This window comes from Bactrocera tryoni, chromosome 5 (assembly GCF_016617805.1).
Source record: "Bactrocera tryoni isolate S06 chromosome 5, CSIRO_BtryS06_freeze2, whole genome shotgun sequence".
NCBI classification, from domain to species: Eukaryota; Metazoa; Arthropoda; class Insecta; order Diptera; family Tephritidae; genus Bactrocera; species Bactrocera tryoni.
Window position 1 is genome coordinate 10152925 of NC_052503.1, and position 13826 is coordinate 10166750.

The following is a 13826-nucleotide window of genomic DNA, read 5'->3' on the forward strand; positions in this document are numbered from 1 at the left end:
GCACGGACAAACACACGCACGCACACACACATAAATACGCGCAAACAATGGAAAATGTTATTTCAGGACGGAGTTTTTTTGGCAAGAAAAACATTGCATTCTGGCAAAGAAACAACGGCTTAAGACTTGGCATTGTCTGAGACGCTTTGCTGGAGCTTTCGTCTGTTTGTGTCTTCCCTGAAAAGTGACTTCCACGTTTGCTTCAACCCTCAAATGTGTATTTATTATAAAAATTATAAATTATTATTTGTAAAATTGTGCCGAATTGGCTAAAGCACGCAAATCAAATGCTCGGCGATTAGCAAAGTCAAAGAAATTAAAGGAAGTTTGCCTCATATTCGTCACTTCAGCTCGAGAATAAATAGATTTATCTGACTTTCAAAGCAAAAATTCGTTGCAGCGACTTAAACTGTTTCTGTTTAAAAATTCTTCTTACTCGAGTGCGTTGCCAGTGAGCTGGCTCTCTTGGCACAAGCGTTCTTTTAATTCCTCGCACGAAATCTTAATGTGTGTGTGTCCATTTTGCAGATAAGTATGCACCAAAGCTTACACTTCAAGAGCCGTTTTTTTATTGTCATTGGCTGTTACATGCAGACAAAGTGTAACATAGGAGAGACAAGTTTTTATGTGCCTTCCTCGTCGTAAAACATTGCAAAGTCACATAAAATCAAATACCCATAAATGCGCAAACACACGTGCAAACTTGTTTCTTTTACTGCAGCCAACATTCTGCTCCACAACACACAACCCCCTGCACCTACCACCACAAGGCAGGAAGAGGAAGCAGATCGTTATCTGTGTGAGTAATAAACGACAATTTTTGATATTCAGCCAGTTAATATTGGGGATTTCGGTCCCAGCGAGTGGGTGATAAACATAGCGTGTCTTCGTAGCTTTGCAATCATTGTCTACGTACTTTTTATAGACAGTGTATGGGTACATTAATGCCTGCGTTTAGATTGCATGCAAAAAGTCGTAGAACAAAGCTACTCGTTGTAAATTATGTAATTGTAAATTATGTAATAGTGGAAGCAGGTATGCCGCCGGTTAGTCAAATTTTTGCCTGAAGGCATATTAATGTAATCAAAAAAATCGTGCTTTACAGTGCAACTGCGCTTTTCATTCCCTGTGCGAGAAAGTTTCATGCTGCACGCGAATACAAATTGAGTTAAAATTCGTAAGCATAATAGGCCAAAACTGTTGCCCATCAAGATAAAGTGAATCTCCAGAAGAAAAATTTCGTAACTAAAGTATTGAATTAAGTAATTTAAGGGGATATTTTCGAATAGCTTTATCCGCTTGAATTTCATAATTATACTAATTTATTACACAATCCAACCGAATTTTTTGTCTCACTCGCACTCTCAGGCTAGTTTAAATGCTTCAGAGCTTTTTTCTATCCATATCCAAATCTTTTTGTAATTGCATTTCAAAAAGTACAATTTTCCAAGCAAAATTATGCTCTTTAGTTGAATCCCGAAGTACTCGGCAGCACGAATCATACTTACTTAATCTCTGCGTTAGAACATTCTCGCTGCCTGCATGCACATTCGTGTGTATAATTCCACAAATAGCTGTACAACTAAAAAAATATAACCAGAGACTATTAAATTCAAAAGCCATTATTAAATTTAATTCAATTGCGCATAGTAGAGTGTCAAAGCGTTGCATTAGTTAGTGAATTCACAAGAGAGTTGCAAGGCATAGAGTGGCGGCATGTATGTACGCGTGAGTTTGACCACATTGCACAGTACCGCAGCAATACATGCAATTATGAAGGTATATTCTTAGGCTTTCACCCACCCCATATCTGAACCTCCCCCATATCTGTACCCCCTATAAAACACACACACTTGCAAATGCGCACAGATGTTTGTCAGACAAATTTTGAATCTCACACTAAAAATTGTCAAGCGTTAATGCTTCTTCTGATCAACATGAAAATACGTTCACAAAAGGGCAAGGAAAAATTGTGGATTATTTATTTCTGTTACATTTGTTCTGAACAATTAGCTGCGTGCACACAACTTGACACCACAGCATTTGCTAGAAGCCGGAGAAATATGCATTAATTATTAAAAAATGTTCAAAACTAACTAAAAGTCGCTCTATTGATTAAACTGAAATAATTCTTTTTTCACAAAAACGCTAAAAATGGGCATGGCAAATACAAATCTTTGAAAAGAAGATGCTGCGTATACGCAACGTGGAACGAAATGGGTTACAACTGTCGAAACGTGTTTTTTATATTACCATTTTTTTTTATTAAACCATATTTTTTATTAAAAAATTATTTTTATTCTAAAATTGTTCCAAAAACGTCATAAACCACCGTTTGATATACATATACATATGTCAACGCCAGTCTCTATCTTCATACATTCTATATGCACAGCCCGAGGCACTCCAATTGGCTATTTATAGCATGAATATGGTTTTCCTGCATAGCTGTTTGAATTAAAAAAAACTTTTTTCAACTTTTAAAAATTTAACTTGATACTAACAGTAAAATTACGATCATCCTGAATGGTGGAAGAAAGCCGATTAAACAAACCTCAGCATAGCTGACTTTCATACCTTATATACTATATACCTTGCATATGTAAATATATATAAATAATTGCAATATATGTCCATATATGTAGTTCGTCATTTGGTACACTATATTGTATTTGCAATCCATCTTCCGCAGTGTGATAAATGCCTCGAACTACTTTGGTTGAATTAAACTTTTCCACCTACTGCTTTAGCTTTATATAAAATAACGGATAACGTTTCCCCAATTTAACTTATAAAGTAAAATATTTATAATAAATTCCAAAGACTGCATTTTACCAAGTTCCCACTCCAGTTCGTATGAGTTCTGTCAGATTTTTTAGCCATTTCGTTAATTTTCCACCTTTTCATGAGTAATTACGCAGACGTTTTCCAAAAGGAAGTGAGTCTTGCAATATGCTAGCGGCAGTCACATGCGGATGGACATTATGATAAAATATGCGCAGGAAAACATTTCTTACGAAATTAACTTAAACTGAAAATTTTAGTTGGCAAAAACATTTTAGCAATAAAACCAGAGCCATCCCATAAAAATATTATGTATAGTACCTTGTTCTTTTCGCTATTGCAAATCAATTGCATATTTTTAGGGTATCATTTATAATAACGTCAGCCGTGGTGTTCGCGATAGCACATCTCATCCTTATATACAACCACAACAATATCATCAGTCGCAACAGTCGCAACAACAACCCATACAATATACCCAAGCACAATTTAACCGCCAACCCTCACATGAGCCAGCTGGTTCACCATATGGACAACCTTTAAGCGACCAGTACGGACAGCAGAAAACGGCCTCACACTACCCAACGCACAACTACCCCATTGAACAGCAACAACCTGAGCAACAATATGAACCGAATGCCTCAGCTGGTTGGAGACCTATCCACCCGCCTGTGCCTAAGGCGCGTAGTGAATTCCTAGCAAATCCTGTAGGTGGCACACCATTTTATCCTAGCCGGAGCCAACAAAATCCATCTACACCACAGGTACACTGGAACAAATGTACCTACACATTTGCAAATTGCGAGAAATACGCGAAATAATTAATGTAGAATTCATGTTTTTGTGTGTGGCAGCTTGTTTGCTCTCCTCTTCATTAGCTGCTTAATGCGCTCTAGGCTTTTTTGCATAAGCTTTCCAATTCATGTGATGAGTGAGTCTCGAAGAATTCCACAGGGGACTTTGTGATCATATTTTGTTTTTGAAAATCAGCTTTGAAAAAATTATAAAAAGTGGAGCAAGTAGAGAACGTTGATGCTACATTATAGGCTGCAACCTGAATGGCACTTATTGCTTTTCCGGTTATGCAGGCAGTTTCTATCATGATCCTCACAAAATTTGATCAGTTGGTATATTAAGTTGATGCTGATCAACATATGTATATAGGCAAAATGGTAAAACAAGTAATAAATTCTTTTGCTATCTGCCTTGCTTGGCGAGTCATTTTGGTAAAACATAAATTTAAGGTTTACAAAAACTTAATACCTGTCATTAACTAATGCAAAACACACACATTCGTAACAAACACATATTTATATATTCAAAGACTCATTCGCGCTGATAACAATAATATATAATTTGTAATCTATGCTAACAAAGCTTTTCTTTATCTCTCGCAAATTTCAGCTTACAAAACGCACGTAGCTAAAAACGCGCTCTCACACGCTCTATCTTTAAGTACCCATTTTGTTGCTTCTAGAGCCATAACCTACGTTAACCCAGTAACACTTTTACGTTTACTTCAATCCCCACAAATTTTTCTAATTACAATGTTTTATCATCTTCTCTTTCCCCTTCAATTTTTATGGACCATCATGCTCTCTCTCTCTCTGTCTCTCTCACTATAAACTATAAAACATCCCGAATATTCTATTTGTTTGTGTGACTATATTTGTGTTTACTTTGAAACGTGGCAAATATACGTAAATATGCAACTTCCACAAACAATTAAATGCATGATGCCACAACGAAACCGAAACCGAAACCTTGAACATATGTATCTGCACGACACCCCATCTACACACTACCTATTTATGTACAACAAACAAACAATTGAATTGTTGGGAATATACTGAATTTCAACAAAACCGTTATCGTCCGAAAAATATGGAATCGAACAAAATTTAAAACAGTATCGTGCAACATCTTACGATCAATATCAAGCGCCACCGCAGGCACAAAAATATCCGCCTCACCAGGGGTCGCAACCTCCTTACGCTCAGCAGCCCTACTCGCAGCCGCAGCAACAGCAGCAACCGTCTTGGGCGCATAATCAACCTGCCCAACAATATCAACCGGTTCAGGCGCCTTATCAACAGAGACCTCCGCAGCAACAATATCAGGCAGCTCCTCCATCTAATTATCAATCGCAAGCATATCATCAAACTCCTCAACAACAACAGCAACCCCAACAATATTCGACTGTACCACAATCCAATCAATATAATTCTTATCCACAGCCTCAACACGTTGGTCAGGATCAGCCCGATCACCAAGCACAGAATTTGCCACAAGATTACCGCGGCGGAAGTCCCGGAATTATAACGCTGCGCAAGGAGGCACCCGTTACGCAAAAGCCAGCCCCTGTTTACAACGCACAACCAGCGACCGTTAGCTTTCAAGGTAAGTGATAGTCTGTCAACTGTCATAAGAAACAAGAACAACAACTAATAACTTTCTCATCACAAACAGGAGGCAGCAACATGCGCGGAGACTTGAAGTGGCCACCGCCAGAATATAAAGAAGCCGCAATACGCGAAAATGAAGAACGGCGCCAACTGGCCCTGGGACCAGTATGCCGCCCACGGAAAGTCAATCGCGTAAGCCCACTGAATTAATCTCAACTAATAGTTGTTTGTACCACTCAAAATCTACAAGGTTAAACATCAGGTCATGACATAGAGACCAATTTAAGGGGTTACATGGGTTTCCTCGGGTAAAACACAGCTTATTTTCGAGATTTTTTTTTCGTATAAAAAATGAAATATTTTATTAGAACTTTTTATTGTTACACACAAACACTGTTAACAAAAAAAATTCTGAAAAAATCCTTTGTCCAAGTCTTAATGAATTGTATCTCAAAGACCTGTGTTAAGTTTCGTGAAGATCGGTTGAGTTGTGTTGGAGATATCTTGCCAACCGCCTTCAAAAACACAGTCTCGAGAAAAACACGTTTAAAGACGGCGCACTTAGACTAGCTAGCCTCGACAACAACCTCGAAGCACTACTTCTCAAAGCTGTATCGCCAAAATTATTGCTCGGATCAACTTGAAAATTTAGAACAATATTCTATAGGTGTAGTGGAATAATAAGACAATAAAAAAAATCGATTTTTTGAAACCCGGAGTTAGTAGGCCAAGTTCACCATGGCTGCGTTGAATAATAAAGTTTATATCTCGATGACTTGTGTAGTTAAGCGTGATTCGATTCCACCGAAGTTTCCATACTTACTTTTTTTTAATTTTTTTGCTTTATTCAATTTTTATTATTAATTAATAATTTATCTATAACAAATAGTTAATCGAATCCGTTTTCCCTGTGCAGGATTACACAACATTCTTCGCCAAGAACGCGCTGAACAGCTACTACCCCAGCTACAAGACACCACCAGGCACACAACACATGTTCGCCTAAAAGGTATGAACACCAGATTGCTGAACCCTCGAAACAAATAAATGAAACAATTTCGCAAAAAACAATATATCACAAAAAATTAAAAAAAAAATAAATAAAAAACAAAAATACATTGGAAAATGACGAAAAAATGTAATTAACTGTACATTATAACGAAAAGAGACATCAACTAATCACGAACTAACCAAACGGAGCATTGAAAAGCAGAAAAAAATATACTACGTCAAATTTACACTAACGAATTTTGTTCTCAAATCTGTACATGGATAATCGAGATGTGTAGGGATAGGTTAGCCCTTTACCCATAACGAAGTGCTTGGGAATGTGTGAGTCTACGAGTTCGTCGGCTGTTCGTTTGTGCTCAACGAAGCGGGGGTACGTTAAAAACTGCAAAATGATACACGGTATTCTACAGCTACAACAACTACGCGTGCCACTGGCCTTTGAACACGCCCGCAACAGCGAGAACCCAGCGGCCAATGCATTCAAAAATCGATGTTCTCACATACACATTGTGTGTATGTGATAATTTTCTGTTAAATTAGAATTATTTATTTTCGTTCTACAATGAATTCGACTGGCACCGTCCATACGCACATGTACATACATATGTATATGCATGTACTGCGTGTATGGAATGGACCAAGTTAGCATTGATTTATTTGGAAAAAATTTGATTTTTAGTTGTAAGTGAACAAACGACGCCCACTCGATGTAAATTAGTTTTGCATACATAAATACTTGGAAACCTGCCTAAGATGAACTCCATCTTAGCACGTTGGCGCAGAACTACAAAAACGTTTCACGAAAACCCGACGCCGACATGAAATGAGTTTTCAAACCAAATCAAATGAAAATACAAAACTGAAAACTGCAAACTAGCAAAATACAAAAATTCTGAAGCGAACTACGGCATATGGATGATGGTTATACGATTTTGACAAAACGGAAACATTTTAAATTTTATTTAAAAACTGCTTCTTCGAAAGCAAAGAAGTTGTAATTTATTTTAATTGATAATGTGTTTATTAATTTAGTTGCATAAACTTGCAACATGCAGATTTTTAATTTTGTTTCATTTAAAATTGTTATTGCATAGAAAATACAAAAAAAAAATACATAAAACAATAATTAATATATTAATTAATGGAATATATATTAAATATTAGTTTTCTCCAATTATTATTAAGGAAAAGAGCATACCTAGCGTATAAATATATAATACATATATATATATAGAAACAGTCACACCAACAAACAAACTGTTGCAGACCCTAGTTGTAAGAGTAGCAAAACGCAAAACAAAATTATTTTAGTAAAATGTAAGAATAGGAGCAGTGTACATTCAGGCAACAAAAACCATGTTGCATGATCGGAAATCACTAAGATATATTGAAACTTGTGAAAGTTATGTAACAAATGTATATGAGAATACATAGAAAGTTCACATGGTGACTACATATGTGCATCTATCAGAGGTGTAAGTCAATAAATCTTACGTATAATTCATGAAATCACTTTACCTCAGTGCACACACTTTGCGCCATTAGGCTGGTTAACTGCGGCAAGTGGGCGCTCGCTTCTCAGGCTATAACTATTTAACAACGAGGATGCCATTATAGCCTTTGGGCGGCGCCGGCTGGCCCCGGGTTCCCACGCATGGTTGCACCAATGTGATATTGCACTGATCATTTATGATATTTAACCATTTATGCGAATATAAATACATATATACACATAAAATATGTATGTATTTGTATGTCATTATAACTCGAACCGACTACCGGCAAATTCGTACTGGCTTTACGACTCGATTATGACAAAAAATCACTGATTTGAAAGAAAATCACACGACGTACTTCCAAACGGAAGGAGTACGCACACATAGAGAATGGTTTGTTTCGCCACCAAATCATTTAATATGAAAAAATCGGAAAATCAAAAAAAAAAATACAAAAATATGCCAATAATACAACATCTGCAAACATTATTATCCATATATATATAGTATACACACACCTGATATCGAATTGGCAACATAAGTCATAAATGTGTAATTTTACTAAAAAAAACGGAGAGCTCGACGAGCTCTTCAAAATTCAGTGTTTTGCTAAATTGGCATAAAAGATAACCCCAACATTTTATTGTTCATAATATTGTATTATCTAACTCGACAATTAACAGTACATTGTAAAAGATGTGATTAGTTGATGGATTAAGAAGGTACACAACTACATTAGAATAAAACTTGATGAAATCAAATAAATGTAAATTTGTACATCTCTCTGACCAAACGAAGTAATAAAGACTTTTCATTTCAAAGGTGGTTGCAGTTGTTCGTAGGTAAGTATCTGGCCATCAAATCCAACTCTTACGTATGTTGTGTGAAAAAGTTTATTTTAAATAAGAATATAATTATAAAAACAAATAAAAATAAATAAGGAATAATTTTCAAGGAAGAAAGCCGGGCAAATACTTTTAGGTGTTGGCAAAACTTTGTATTAAAAGGTGTTGCGTGAAAATAATTATTTGAGAATGGAATGGTAATTGGTATCTTAATTGCTTATATTATAGGTGACTCACCTTTTTTACGATTTTGCTTAATGTCCGAGACATTTATATAATTTCAAACGATAATCATTGTATGTATTACATACATACATAAATGAGAGCTGAGCTATTTTGTGGACCAATTTCACATATTTTCCACACTAAACCCTAATACATAAAGTATTGTACGTTAACTTAATTTTGCTAATATGTCTTCCATATCGATCGATATACATATATGTGGTACAAAGACAACCAAAAGTCGGAAATTCTTAGTTCAGGTATATGAAAAAAATGCGAATTTTCCAGATTTTTCGAGAATACTTATAAATTTATTGATCCAAAAATTTGTACACATATTATGGTATCTTTTGGTTAGTAAAAATATTTATTTGGAAATTAACTACAGCTGATCTGGGGCAGCTTCTCTCAACAACGACGTTCTGCGGCGATCACTACATCTCTGAACTGGATCCTCTAAAATTAAAAAAAACCAAACAGATTTAGTTAAAATAATATTAGATCCAGTAATTAATCGAAGGATTAAGTAAAATAAATATTTTTTGACAAAATGGCAGTTTCTAAAAAAAATCCATTTTTGACCAAAATTTCGGACTAAATTTGTTTATAAAAAAAATATTTATTAATATCGGATTAACTTATGCTAAACTTATCATGTATAATGTCTACTTAATATCCGAAATATTTACATGAAAGTCAACCTTGCTAACATAAAAAGTAGATTCAATAGACTTTTGCAGCATTGATAGAGGTCGATATCATACATTTCGATGTAGAATCTTTATTTTCGAATCGATTTTATTCAATTTTAATACCGGACCATTAATTGTAACGGGAAAGTCCTCCGCCTTAGAGTTTTCTTTTTTTTTTTTATTTAAATCTCGCTTCCAACTTGTTTCGTAGCCGCTGTTTCTTAATTCGCTGAACTACATATGTATGTACATATGTCAATGTCGTCGTACATCTCGTACAACTCATCGATCCATCGACTGCGGTATTCGCAGTTCCCAATGCGCAAAGGAATATAAATCTTCGGCAATATCTTTCTCTTGAAAACCGACTTATCAGTTTTTAACATCGTCGTTGCTGTTGATGATAATGCTGGTTTCAAGACTCGAGCACTACAAACTGGTGTCTTATAATTTTTCGATTAAGTTAAGCGTTTACGAGATATTCATAGTCAAAAATCAACAAGAAAAAATTTAAAAAAAATTGAAAAAAATTAAAAAAAATGTATGAAATTAAAAAAAAATTATGAAATTGAAAAAAATATATAAAATTAAAGAAAACAAATTATAAAATTGAAAAAAAAAATTAAAGATCAAAGAAAAAATTTTAAAAAAATTAAAAAAAAGATTAAAAAAAATTTTAAATTATGCTTTGAAAGAAAGAAATTTAAAAAATTAAATAAAAAAAGGACTCGTACTTTGAGAGATTATTGTAGAGGTGTCTAACAATCTATTTCTCAGAGTATGTTACCAAACAAAAAAATTCTTTTTTCACCCATTAAGATGGGTATTAATCTTTTAGAACAGCGAGGCCACGCCCACTTTAAAAAAAAATGTATTTGTTGCATGTTCAATTAGTAACAAAGATTTATTAAATGTAACTATATAACTGTAAATCTCATTTTTACGCATTTATCGGTCAATTATTGTGACACATTATTAACATACATATTACTGCATTACACATACATATTATTAGTGCCAAAAATAGTGAAAATCAGCCTACATGTTCTGTTAGACCATTCTATGACTCCCGTTTTTAGGTAAAAATCATCGAGCTATTCGAGCACCCAAGTGAAGTTGGTGGAGATTCATCAGATTTGAAAACACTATACACAAAGAAGTGCTTAACTCTTTGCAAAGTGGAAAAGAGAAATAACATTGCGAAATTCGTCCTCTTAGTATACAAACACACGTTTGTTTGTAAAAAATCCGCCAAATGAAGATAACTCATTTTAATTATTTTTATCACAGGCTGTAATTTATAAACACAATTGCACGTGGGCGAAGCAGATTATGTTTGACTTAAGGATAATAATATACAATTCAAGTAAGTAATAATCATTGCACATAAATAAATTCATGTGTGGTCTTTAATTGTAGAAGTTATACTCGTATTCGTCACTTCTGACTTACACACAATTACACAAAGCAAACAATTACATGTAGTAAATATAAACATTTGCCAACCGCTGAATGCATTGACATATTGATTTTGCTACATAATTAATTCAGCGCAACAATAATTGACCATCAATTCAAATAAATTTCCACTGGAGACAAACGGATTGTATTCGATTGGCCCGGAAGTTAAGATTATATTACGATAATAAATAGCTGCCCATTAATAGTGCATTTATTAGAGCTTTATCATTATATACATGTTCTTACACGTATACATAATTAAATGCAAGAAGTAGTTATATGGCTAATTCGTATTTCTAATAAACAAAATTATTTTAAAATTTTCAATTCAGGAAATATTTTGGGTAAATTAAAAATTCTTTATCAGAACATCATTTTTGTTTCTGCTATACAATATTGCCATTCAAAATACATTAGTCTACGTATGCACGTTAAAATTATTTGTGTATATGATTTACATATTTAATTATATGGTAATTATATTATTTTCTGAACAAAAAAGTCACAAAAACTGTTTTTCACTGTAGTATAACAATGGCAATGTTCAATATAAGTGATTTTCATGTAACTCTCATTTCATTTCATTTTTTTAATATTTGTTATTTTTAAACCTCCGAACCAATTAGAAAATAACAGTTTTGCCGTTTAATTTGATGAAATAGTATTTTGTGTATTTTTTAGGAATTAAAAATTAAATGTATTCGATTTATATTTTTTTGTACCAGAATAATTAAAAATATTTCATTATTTTCGCTCAATCATCTTCAAATCTATTTTAATAAAGATTTTTATTATAGACAAAAAACATTAAACGCCTGAATAATTCGTCATCGCGCCGTCAGAAGTTTTATTTCAATAATACAGTTTATTTCAAAGCTTCATTTTTTTTAATCAAACTGTCTTTAGCATACATATTTTTAATTTGACACAGTTTTATTGCATCGCATCAATGTAAGCAAAGATAGCAATGTTTATATTAATTAATTTTTTTTATTCCTCTCATTAATTATGTAATTGTCAAGAATAAATGTAATCTTTCGAACGATCACGTGTTGCTTTTATCGTTGATTCAAATATTTTGTTTAAATTAAGTTTTACGTTCTTTAATGCAGCAAAGAGTAATGTATGTTTTTTGAATTATGATATATTTGTATATATACTAATCCCTTCCGTAACAGGGATGGGAGGGTTGCAATTGTGCATCAACATCCATATTGGTTGCTGAAGCCCGATTGCTATCGGAAGAATCAAGTTCGGAGTCTTGTTCCGTAGTGCCTGTTTCCTCCTCTACTGCACTTTCTGGTACAACTTCTTGTTCTGTGTGTTCACTTTGAATTTCAATTTCCTCGTTATTGGATTTTTCAGCGGAAGATAGCGATTTAACATCCTCCCCAATAGATGAAATATCATTCTCATCATCTTCATCGCCCAGCTCTTCTTCAATCAATTTACGCGCCAGCCTAACCGCTTCAAATTCATTATAATGCGCCTTTCTGCGACGCTCAAACTCAAGTCGACGAACTAAAGAAATATAAATAACAATTGATCATCTTATTTGGTTTGAAAGTGGTAGATTTAAGTATGACAAATTCTCTGATTTTATTCACTGATCTCAACATATAGCCACATCACGAGCGTACCTTTTTCTTCCGGTGTTTCATCGATGTTTTCTTCGTCAGAAATGTCTTCAGAACCGAATGCAGGCGATTGAGTACTTGCAGCTATACGCAACCTGTATATTTTCAATAATACATATAATATAGTTATGGAATGTAACAATTCTAGTTATATTACTTCTCCGCAAGTAAATTTGCGTCTAACGCATCGGTATGTGCCAGATCTGGAATAACATAATTGTATGGCGTTTTTGGTTCATCAATTTTCATATGACCATAATCTTTGTCATGTGGGTGGTAGGTTTGCAGAACATTTAATTCATCAAACTTCGCACTTTTGCGATAGCTGTAGTAAGAGAACAATAGAAATAAAAAACGATTATTCGGAAAAACGAAAAATCACATATTAATTGGATTCTATTTGACATTGAAATTTCCACTCACCTCGCGGCACCAGGCTTATCAAAGCTGCTGGAATTTTTTAGTATGCCCTTGCAAGGTTTCTTGGCGTCAGGCGAGTCCTGCATTTTTATGCGTTTGACTCTTTAGTTTTGATTTGAAGCTTTTGGTATACTAATTCAGAAACTGTCCGATTACACAGTGTCTATAAATAAACCAAAATAATTAAATCAATTGTAAATGTGTGTATTTTATCTATGTAGTATAGTCAAAGAGCATAAACATTTCAAACCAAAATAAGAATAAAAAATACGTATAATTTTTAAATACTAAAAATTCCCGGCAAGAATTAATTCCATTAATCGACACCCTTAATCTGCCCTTTTTATAGGCTAAATCACTGTATTTATAGTATCAATCCATTGTTTTTAACTTAAGAACTTCTTATATTTTATTGTTGAAATATTTCACATGTTCTTCCATGTTTGATTTTTCACCGAAATTAAAGCTACTATATATATATTTACATATATATAATTGTTCTAAAATCCGCTCCACCCAAAAAAAGTAGGTCTTATTGCATTATTTTGATTTACTTTTTTTAATAATGTGTAATCTCTCACTCTAGAAAAAATAATTACAAACAATTTTTACATATATTTGACTTAAGAATGTCACAAAACAAAAAAAATCATTTTGCGTACCTATAAACTTTTCGATTACGGAAGAATTTTTAGCTGTTTCCATATGACAGCTGAAAAGTCGAATACCAAATAGGAAATTTTACCAAAGTTTATAGCAAAGCAAAATATAATAAAGTGCTGCCAATTTCAACCACAATATTGTACAGATAATTTTGAACCAGCCTGAATTACGGAGTCCATTTGACAAC

The 13826-nt window shown here is 33.8% G+C and overlaps 2 protein-coding genes across 4 annotated transcripts in view; one reads left to right on the top strand and one right to left on the bottom strand.

Annotated features, from left to right (window-relative positions):
* Positions 1–8493, top strand: part of LOC120779085 — a 142094-nt gene extending 133601 nt beyond the window's left edge. Inside the window, exons 7-10 of the mRNA XM_040111236.1 lie at positions 3147–3548; positions 4695–5184; positions 5254–5381; positions 6106–8493. Of these exons, the coding sequence (XP_039967170.1) occupies positions 3147–3548; positions 4695–5184; positions 5254–5381; positions 6106–6195 (1110 nt within the window). The 3' untranslated portion in view covers positions 6196–8493. The remainder of the gene's footprint in view (positions 1–3146; positions 3549–4694; positions 5185–5253; positions 5382–6105) is intronic.
* A 2332-nt stretch (positions 8494–10825) lies between these two features.
* Positions 10826–13706, bottom strand: LOC120778017 (protein phosphatase inhibitor 2). 3 transcript variants are annotated; one of them, XM_040109687.1, is made up of 5 exons: positions 13639–13706; positions 12980–13139; positions 12714–12881; positions 12560–12651; positions 10826–12440 (listed from the first exon to the last, which is right to left on the bottom strand). In XM_040109687.1, exons 2-5 carry the CDS (start codon positions 13060–13062, stop codon positions 12079–12081), a joined length of 705 nt encoding a protein of 234 aa, XP_039965621.1. In that variant the 5' UTR covers positions 13063–13139; positions 13639–13706; the 3' UTR covers positions 10826–12078. The 3 variants fall into 3 exon arrangements, with proteins under 3 accessions (XP_039965621.1, XP_039965622.1, XP_039965623.1); XM_040109688.1 differs by lacking the exon at positions 13639–13706 and adding an exon at positions 13462–13554; XM_040109689.1 differs by lacking the exon at positions 13639–13706 and adding an exon at positions 13531–13549.
* Between the last annotated feature and the right edge of the window lie 120 nt (positions 13707–13826).